This window comes from Xyrauchen texanus, chromosome 12 (assembly GCF_025860055.1).
Source record: "Xyrauchen texanus isolate HMW12.3.18 chromosome 12, RBS_HiC_50CHRs, whole genome shotgun sequence".
Taxonomy (NCBI): Eukaryota; Metazoa; Chordata; class Actinopteri; order Cypriniformes; family Catostomidae; genus Xyrauchen; species Xyrauchen texanus.
In genome coordinates, this window is record NC_068287.1 from 47,296,028 (window position 1) to 47,306,653 (window position 10,626).

The 10,626-nt window shown below is 40.1% G+C and overlaps 1 protein-coding gene across 2 annotated transcripts in view; it reads right to left on the reverse strand.

Moving 5' to 3' along the window:
• The window catches only part of LOC127652436 (nuclear factor 7, brain-like), a 51,169-nt gene extending 44,996 nt beyond the window's left edge, over positions 1–6,173 (reverse strand). For both annotated transcript variants that reach the window (XM_052138595.1, XM_052138594.1), the window contains exon 1: positions 5,572–6,173. In XM_052138595.1, coding sequence (XP_051994555.1) covers positions 5,572–5,949 — 378 coding nt within the window. In that variant the 5' untranslated portion in view covers positions 5,950–6,173. The remainder of the gene's footprint in view (positions 1–5,571) is intronic.
• Between the last annotated feature and the right edge of the window lie 4,453 nt (positions 6,174–10,626).

The window sequence follows — 10,626 nt, forward strand, 5'->3', positions numbered from 1 at the left end:
AACTTGGCCGCTTCGGAAAATTTGCAAGTGCAATTAAAATGGTCCCACTTGGCTGTAAGAACACTTCGCTGAAACACGTAATGTTGGAGACAAGTTTTCATGTTTCTGAGCTCACAGTCAAATTTTTTGGAGGTTTCCGTCCGTATACAACATGGCGATAGTTCATTCATGATCTTCGCAACAACGGACAGTATGCAATGTTTTGAATGTGGAGATATACACTCACCTAAAGGATTATTAGGAACACATACTAATACTGTGTTTGACCCCCTTTCGCCTTCAGAACTGCCTTAATTCTACGTGGCATTGATTCAAAAAGGTGCTGAAAGCATTCTTTAGAAATGTTGGCCCATATTGATAGGATAGCATCTTGCAGTTGATGGAGATTTGTGGGATGCACATCCAGGGCACGAGCTCCGTTCCACCACATCCCAAAGATGCTCTATTGGGTTGAGATCTGGTGACTGTGGGGGCCATTTTAGTACAGTGAACTCATTGTCATGTTCAAGAACCAATTTGAAATGATTCGAGCTTTGTGACATGGTGCATTATCCTGCTGGAAGTAGCCATCAGAGGATGGGTACATGGTGGCCATAAAGGGATGGACATGGTCAGAAACAATGCTCAGGTAGGCCGTGGCATTTAAACGATGCCCAATTGGCACTAAGGGGCCTAAAGTGTGCCAAGAAAACACCCCCACACCATTACACCACCACCACCAGCCTGCACAGTGGTAACAAGGCATGATGGATCCATGTTCTCATTCTGTTTACGCCAAATTCTGACTCGACCATCTGAATGTCTCAACAGAAATCGAGACTCATCAGACCAGGCAACATTTTTCCAGTCTTCAACTGTCCAATTTTGGTGAGCTCTTCCAAATTGTAGCCTCTTTTTCCTATTTGTAGTGGAGATGAGTGGAACCCGGTGGGGTCTTCTGCTGTTGTAGCCCATCCGCCTCAAGGTTGTGCGTGTTGTGGCTTCACAAATGCTTTGCTGCATACCTCGGTTGTAACGAGTGGTTATTTCAGGCAAAGTTGCTCTTCTATCAGCTTGAATCAGTCGGCCCATTCTCCTCTGACCTCTAGCATCAACAAGGCATTTTCAGCCCACAGGACTGCCGCATACTGGATGTTTTTCCCTTTTCACACCATTCTTTGTAAACCCTAGAAATGGTTGTGCGTGAAAATCCCAGTAACTGAGCAGATTGTGAAATACTCAGACCGCCCGTCTGGCACCAACAACCATGCCACGCTCAAAATTGCTTAAATCACCTTTCTTTCCCATTCTGACATTCAGTTTGGAGTTCAGGAGATTGTCTTGACCAGGACCACACCCCTAAATGCATTGAAGCAACTGCCATGTGATTGGTTGATTAGATAATTGCATTAATGAGAAATTGAACAGGTGTTCCTAATAATCCTTTAGGTGAGTGTAGGTCACAAGAAGTTTTCTTGTCCGCACAGAAAACAAGCAGAAGAGGGAAAAACAAAGAATACAAAGTGAAGTTCAAGAAGAAGGGATAGAAGATGAAAGTCCTAACAGCGGGGGCACTTCTCATGCCCGTGAGATATCCCAGATTGAGGGTTCAGGAGGGCAAGCTGTGTCAGATATGGAGAATAGATAGTGATAGACGTGCAGATAGAGTTGTTTTATTTAGAAAATTGAGAGATTATTTGAAAAATAAACATTCTTTTAAAAAGCCTTCTGACTCAACATGATTTGCTGGATGTGTGGAGCGAGAGGAACTTGGACGTTAAACAATATACTTGGATAAAACTGTCACAAGGGAGAATTAGTGCAGCCAGATTAGATAGATTTGATATAAGTAAATCGATCAATAATAGGATTATTGCTGCTGACATTGTACCATGTTGTCTATCTGATCATCATTTTGTTACTTTTCAATTTTCTTTGTCGCAGACTCAGTTGAGGAGTCCTTATTGGATATTTAATGTACGAATGTTGCAGGATAAAGATTTCTATGAAAAATTAAAAAATTTTTAGGGAGTTTGGGTTTCTCAGAGAGAGGACTATGACAACATAATACAGTGGTAGAAATTAGGTAAAACGCAAATTCGATTTTTTTGTCAACAGTTTACTTCTTTCTCTACCACAATGATTAAACAAAAAATAATTAAAATAGAAAAGGAAATAGCTCAGATTGCATCTAATATGGTACAACAATCTGATACTTTATTGGCTGAGAGCCTACATGAGAAAAATAATACATTGTCTGTCATCCCCAGATGGGTCTAGAACTCCTTACCCAAAAAAGATGAGAAAAATTGCTGTGGACTTTTACTCAGATCTTTTTAGAGCTGAAAGGTCTGATTCTCAGTGTGCATCGGACTTATTAGAGCAAATTTCAACTCTTAGCGATAAACAACGTGCAAGTTTGGACAATGCTCTTTCTTTCAAGAATTGACTGAAGCAGTACAACAGATGAAACCTGGTCGTGCACCAGGTATTGATGGTCTACCGGTGGACTTATAAAGCCATGTGGGGAATTATAGGCAAAGATTGTTTTGAGGTTCTACTAAAATGTTATGAAGAAAAAATCCTTCCCAAGAGCTGTCAGCGGGCTGTTCTTGCGCTTCTCCCCAAAAAAGGAGATTTAAGGTTCCTAAAGAATTGGAGGCCTGTTTCCATTCTTACAGCTGACTATAAACTTTGGTCAATAGGTTGAAGTGTGTTTTGGGAAATATTATACATAAAGATCAATCTTACTGTACTCCGGATAGAACTATATATGAACTATATATAAAAAATTTCTTGTTAGAGATTTACTTAATTATTGTAAACTAAATGGAATTAATTTAGATCTTCTAACTTTAGATCAGGAGAAGGCTTTTGATCGCAAAGATCATGGATATCTTTTCAAAACACTGAAAGCTTTTGGTTGTGGCAATGTTTTTCTTTCTTGGATAAAGATATTGTATACAAATACTTTTTGTTTAGTAAAAATTGGTGGAGGTTTAAGTCAACCAATACAAATGCAAAGAGGTATCAGACAGGGGTGTCCTCTGTCTGGTCAGTTGTATGCACTAGCTGTAGAACCTTTGTTGTGTTTATGAAGGAAAACTTTGTCTGGTATATGTGTTGGTGACAGTGTTCATAATGCAATTAAGTTGACTGAATATGCTGATGACATCACTATTTTTGTTAAAAATCAAAATGATTTAAACATAATTAAGAATTGCCTTTGGACATATGAAAAAGCATCATCGGCAAAGCTAAACTGGAGTAAAACGGAGGCCTTATGGTGTAATGGAAAAATAACTGAGGTTTTACCAGTTATCCCTGAAAATGTCCAATGGGGAAAGGCAGGTTTAAAACTTCTAGGGATTTATTTAGGAAGTGAAGAGTTTCAACAAAAAAATTGGGAGTATGTAAAGGATAAAGTTGTGCTAAGTTGTCTAAATGGAAATGGTTGCTGCCTCAGCTATCTTATAGGGGAAGAGTGCTGGTTATTAACAATTTGGTTGCTTCCACCCTGTGGCACAGGCTGAATGTTTTGGACCCACCAATGAATTTTTCTGTAAGCATCCAGAGAGTTCTTGTAAATTTGTTCTGGTCTGGATTACACTGGTCGAAAGAAGCAATTTTGTTTTTACTGGTTCACGAAGGAGGTCAAGGACTGATAGACATCAAGTCTAGAGTTGATGGTTTTCATCTACAAACTGTCCAGAAATTACTTTATCATCAGGATCAGAACTGGAGGGAACTCTCCCTCTTGAGGAGAGTTGGTCGCATGGGTCTTGACAGACATCTATTTTTACTGAACTTTTTATTCTTCAGTTTTACAAGTGTGGCAAATTTTTTCTGTGGAAAGAGTTAATGTCTGGACATTGGAAGAACCATTGTTTTTTAATAATTTTTTGTCTATTGAATTGCTGAATTCAGAAACTCTACGTTCTACTTTGGTAAGAGCAGGCTTTTGTAAAGTTTGCCATCTCAAGGAAGATGACCAGTGGCTTACAGCAGATGAACTGTCTAAAAAAGTAGATATTCGATCTCTTCGGATTCTTCAAAGATTGCTGGATGAAATTAAAACTAATTTTATCTGTCCAGTCATCACAATTTGAGATCGCCGAAGGATTATTCCCTGAAATTCATGTGACAGCTGAAGTGGCAGACTGGGAGGAGACTGAAGGGAAATTACTAACTTTTAAGACACAAGAACTTGGAGCACTAGACTCTTTTCTGGGCTCAGCTCTTGGATTTGGAGGGCGTCTTGGGGGCTGGATTTAAGGTGAATAAAAAATGTAAGTGCTCTCTTTTGAATGCTAATTATCAGTGGGTATCTGCCTAATTCTGCTCTACATGCATTTGTTTGTGTATTTCTGTGTACATGTAAGATGTATCTGCAGAATTCTGCATGTAAAAATTCTGTTGGGTGTTTGTCCCAGATAACATTCTAATCAACTTTGGCTCTCTAACTCTCTCTCTCTCACACACACACACACACACACACACATGTTGTGTTTCCATGTTTTATGGGGACTTTCCATAGACATAATGGTTTTTATACTGTACAAACTTTATATTCTATCCCCTAAACCTAACCCTACCCCTAAACCTAACCCTCACAGAAAACTTTCTGCATTTTTACATTTTCAAAAAACATAATTTAGTATGATTTATAAGCTGTTTTCCTCATGGGGACTGACAAAATGTCCCCACAAGGTCAAAAATTTCGGGTTTTACTATCCTTATGGGGACATTTGGTCCCCACAAAGTGATAAATACACGCTCACACACACACACACACACACACACACACACACACACACACACAGAGAGAGAGAGAGTGAGAGAGAGAGACTCGAGACTTGAAACAACAAAGGCAGATTCTGATCCGCCGCGTAAGAAAGTAGTTCCAGCACAAATTGTAACGAAGGCAGGAGGAGGCAGACGAGGGGTGAGGATCCAAGTGCGGGTTTTATAGCAAACAAAGTGAAAACAAACAAGACTGGAACAAAGGAAACGTCCACGATGGGAATACAAAACAAAACACGAAAACATCCAAAGGGAACACAGGCTGAAGAAACATCCACGGTGGGCAAAGGTAAACTAGACAAACTGGGTAAACACATCAAGACAGCTACATCCAAACATCCACATTTAACGACCGACAGAGACTGAACAAACAATGGGGCTTAAGTACACAGGGATAGTGATGATCAAACGAGACACAGGTGAGAACAATGAATGACTGCAATGATGAGGGCAGGGAATTATGGGAAGTGTAGTTTTATGACAAAGACTAGTGAAACACGGGGCAGACAACAAGGGAATCGTGACACAAATGTGTTTTACATTTTTTTTAATTGACTTGTTCATTGAACTGTTGTATATAAGCAATATCACACTCACAATCATGCTATATGACCCTAAATCAACACTGCTGTAATTACCTACGACACTCGAATCACATCGCACTCTTGTGATGTTATATTGCTTAAGTATATAATACATATTAAAATGCTTCAGGAAAATATTGTGTACATGAATGTTCTGATTACGATGTTTAAAGCAATTGAACATTCTTTGTAAATGTACACCTACCTTGTAAGATGGAACAACTTCACAGATGGGGAGAAATTTGTGATTGACGTGTTTCTCTGAATCTCTGCACACTAAACACACCGGCTGTTTATCGTCCAGACAGAAGAGTTTGAGTTTCTCTCTGTGTAAACCGCAGAACTCCTCCTCATTTCTCTCCTTCACAAACAACTCACATAAGTTCTTTAGTGAAAGACTAACAGGAGGTTCAGATTTTGAAGATCTTCTCCTGCAGACGGGACACTCCTGTGTTCTCTTGGTTTTCCAGAAATGTTGAAGACACTCTTTACACACACTGTGACTACACGACAGAACAACAGGATTCTTGTAGATTTCACAGCACACAGGACAAGAAAATTCTTCCACAGAGAGTGAATCCATTTTCACTGCTTATAAAAGCTCCAACGATCTGAACTTTACTTTCACTTTCTGAATGTTGCTTTCAATAATGAATAATCATCAGAATCACCAAAGATCTGCTGTCGACTCTGAAACAAACTTCACTAGAATCCTTTTAGAAAGTCTTTCCCTTCGTTCTGCACTGATCACTCCAAGAATAAAGACCATAATCAGTACGAGAGTAAAGAGAGAATAATAAGACAGTCACTTCCTGGTAAGTGTTTCATGAGGGTGCAGTTTCTTATCATCTGTGGGTGTGTTTGTTAGCAGGTCAAACAGCAAATTCAGGATTTCTGTTCACTGGCTTCAGGAAACAAAACACTTTCAAAATGAACTTACAGTAAAGCTCTCTCTAACATCTGGATAGGCACCTCTCTGCAAACCAATGAACTGTAGAGTTTTGATATTAAAACACATTCTGCAGTACTTTCATCGAGGATTAGAACACAAATTATATGTATTACATGCAAACAGAGTGGTGGTGGCATAGTGGGCTAAAGCCCATAACAGGTAATCAGAAGGTCGCTGGTTCGATCCCCACAGCCACCACCATTGTGTCCTTGAGTAAGGCACTTAACTCCAGATTGCTCCGGGGGGATTGTTCCTGTAATAAGTGCACTGTAAGTCACTTTGGATAAAAGTGTAATCTGTCTTTACACATTGAATCGTGAGTGTTTGGTGGGTTTAATTTGGTAAATTTCAAGTGGTGACCAGTCGTGGTGACTAGGTTTATAGTAGATTAGTGTAACTGAATGGCTGGATGTCTGAGTGGTGTCTGAAGAATAAAATAGGATTTATAGACAATTGGAAAAGTTTTTGGGGTAGACCTGACCTGCTAAAGAAAGACAGACTTCATCCCTCCAGGGAATGTGCCGCTCTGCTCTCTAGTAATTTGGCTCATAGTCTTAATAGTGATAGTAGTTGAATAACTGGGGCCCAGGTCAGGAAGCAGACAAACTGGTTAATCCGAACGTCTGCTAGCTGCCTTGAGACGTCACACAGGTCACATAAACTACAACACATAGAGACTGTATCACCTAGATATCAGATAGAGACTGTGTCTGTTCCCTGAACTACCAAACACAAAACCCTCACTAAATAATTTAGAAAAAATGTGATTAAGGTCAAACTTGAACAAAACAAACAAATTAAAAATACACATCATATAAAAATAGGGCTACTAAACATTAGATCTCTTTCTACCAAAGCACTAATTGTCAATGAAATGATTACAGATCATAGATTGGATGCGCTCTGTTTGACTGAAACCTGCTTAAACCGGATGAATATATTAGTTTAAATCAGTGGTTCTCAACCTTTTTTGAACAAACGCCCCCCTGACCTCTTCATAATCCTCTTAACGCCCCCCCCCCTAAAAAAAAAACAAAAACACTTCAGAAATACTATTACAGCCAAACAATTGCAACTGTTGTGTTGTTGATCTCAATAACCAGTCTTCATTGCTGTTGTATTCACTTTATTAACAACCCTCTCAACTACATGATCGCTCTCTTTAATCTCGCGATCACCTTCCTCTTCTCAACCCCGTTCTCGCGATATCACTACACTACATCCCTCCCTTTGTTAGTATTAGAGAACTTAAATACTACAAAATAACACATTACCCTTAGTTTCAACAGTTTTGTTACCGTTATTCTGAATACTGCTATATTGTTTTGAACTGACTATCTGTCAACAAATATTCAAACATTTACATAATCATGTCCTTGAAACGAGCAGGTTTCTTAACCACTCTACCACTCCGAGTAGTCAAGGGCTTGCTACAGGAGTCTGGTACTGTAACAGAAGAACTCTGTGGCGCTATTGGGAAATCTGACTTGTTCGCTGTCTCTTGAGTTCCTTGGTCACTTTGTTTTTCTGCTGGTTCTGGTATGCCTATCTCCAACTGAATGGGAACATGACGAATGTGCTTCACATTTCTCACAATCCTAGAACCATCCTCGACATTGACCATTTCAAAGGAATTGTCCGATGTGTTCTTCAGCAGCACAAAACGAGTATCTCTGTACTTAGAGGCCAGCTTGCCATCTTCCATACTGCCACATATACAATGTCTCCCAACTTAAAGTTGTGTTCCTTAGCTCGCCTTGTCATGTCTGCGTACTGTTTCATTTTCTCATTGTACCTTTTATGATGACTTTCAATGTCTTTTTGTTTCTCTTTGTCTGTGATGATACTAGGCAACTTCAGCACGTACATCTCGGCCCAAACATCAGATAAGCTGGTGTCTCACCCGATGCTCTATGTGGTGTAGATCGATAGGCAAGAAGAATCTTTGAAAGATCTTCACTCCAATTCCTTCCCCACTTTTAGATGCTTTGAAGGCTTTCTTCAAGTAACGATGAAATCTTTCTATTTTACCGCTACTTTTGGGATAGTAAGGTGAGGCTTTGATGTGCTTAACTCCACTAGTTCTCAGAAATGCCTCGAAGACGCTTCCTACAAACTGCTTCCCGTTGTCAGTCACTACTTCCAAGGGATACCCAAATCGGGCAAATATTTTCATCATTTCCTTTGTAACGGTCTTGGAAGTTATATCATCAATGACTACTGCTTCAGGGTATGACGTGTAATAGTCAATAACAGTAAGTATATAGACATTCTGAATAGGACCCACCAAATCAACACCTATCTTAGTCCACGGTCTAGGTGGCAGTTCTAATGGATGCAGTGGTTGATCTTCATGCAAGGGTTGATTGAGAACACATGCATTACAGTTTTTGATCATTCTTTCGACTTCCATGTCCATATTAGGCCAATAGAATTTGCTTCTCAAGAATTGCTTTGTGCTTAATTATACCTTGATGTGTCTCGTGTGCAATTTTCAAAGCTTGCTGGACCAGTGCGGAAGGAAGAACTATCCTGTGTCCCCAGCAGCAAAAGACCATCATGGGTTGACAACTCGCCTGAGCAGCGTTTGTATGAATGTAGGCTGTCAGGAATTGTAGTTGGCCATTGTCCTGTCTCCACAATGGAAATCAGTTGTGTCAAGGTAGTATCGCTCATTGTGGCTCTTTTAAGTTCCTCAAGAGTCAAGGCTGGTACATCCATCATATTTACAGACAACACTCTGTCCATATACGTGTCCACGTAACTGTTGTCCTCTGTTTCCGCAAAGGAAGTCTAGAAAGTGAGTCTGCAACATTGTCTTTACCTGCAATGTGTTCAATCTTGTAGTCATATGGATACAGTCTAAGTCCAAGTCTTTGTATTCTAGGAGGCAGAAGCTTTGACTTCTCTGGATTGAGCATATAAATGAGAGGTCGATGATCTGTTTGAAGAGTAAATCTGCCTCCCCACAAATACGCTCTGAAGTGTTCCACCGCCAAACGCACCCTAGGGCTTCCCGCTCTATCTGAGAGTAACGCCTTTCTGTGGGTGTTAAAGAGCTGCTCGCATATGCTACAGGTTTCTTAGCTCCATTTTCTTGTGTCTGAAGCAAAACTGCTCCAAGTCCGACTGGACTTGCATCACTGATCACAACTGTTGGAGCGCTTATGTTGAAGTATGCTAGGCCTGGCTCACTAGTTAATTCTTTTTTCAGTCGCTTAAAAGCATTTTCTGCTTCAGATGACCACTGCCACTTTTGTCCTTGTCTGGTCAGTTTTCAAAGAGGTTCAGACAGATTTACGTAATTGGGAACAAACTTCATCAAAAATCCACAAGTGCCTAGGAATGAACGTAACTGTGCAACATTTTCAGGTCTGGGAGCATTACAAACTGCTTCAACCTTTCGTGGATCTGGTTTTATTCCTCCGCTGTGACAACATGACCCAAAATCTCAATCTGTTTAAGTCCAAAGAAACATTTTTCTTTATTCAAGGTCAGTCCCTTTTCTTGGAATTTTTGAAAAACATTTCTCAGTCTTTGCTCCAGCTCATTCTCATTTTCAGCAAACACCGACCACGCCATCCATGTAGCACACCACACCTGGCATCCCACATAACATAGAGTCCATGGCTTTCTGGTATGCTTCAGGAGCACTAGACAATCCGAATGGAACCTTCCTAAAACGGTAGCATCCCCTGTGTGTAATGAATGTGGTCATTTGTCTGGATTCAAGTGCCAGATCAAGTTGCCAGAAGCCTTTACGGGCATCCAGTTTGGCGAACACCTTTGCTCCCTGCATTGCTTGCAGTATGCTGTCTATTGTTGGTACAGGGTGTCTTTCTCTTACCACCGCTTTATTCACTTCTCTCAGATCTACACAAAGTCTCACTTCTTTAGTGTCTTTTTTTGGAATGATAAGAATGTTTGACACCCATTCAGATCCTTTGTGCACTTCCTCTATGATTCCATCTTCCAGCATTTTGTCCAGCTCTTGATTTACAGCCTCTACCATCAGGTAAGGTACTCTCCTTAAAGCTTGGTGTGACCTTTTCATTTACAGATATTTTATGGCTGTAATCTTTGATTTGTCCCAGTCCTTTAAACAAACTCTGATATTCAGCCTCAAGTTTAAAAAATCTCTGGCGAATTTTCAATTGCACTGACCTGGTCTGTGCTATTCAGGATCTTTAAGTCAAAGCATGACCGCCTTCCTAACAGTGGCTCTACATTTCCTTTTATTACAAAAATGTCATCCTTCGTGACATTATCCTTCCATTGGAAATGTGCTTCAAAAAATCCCACACAGTG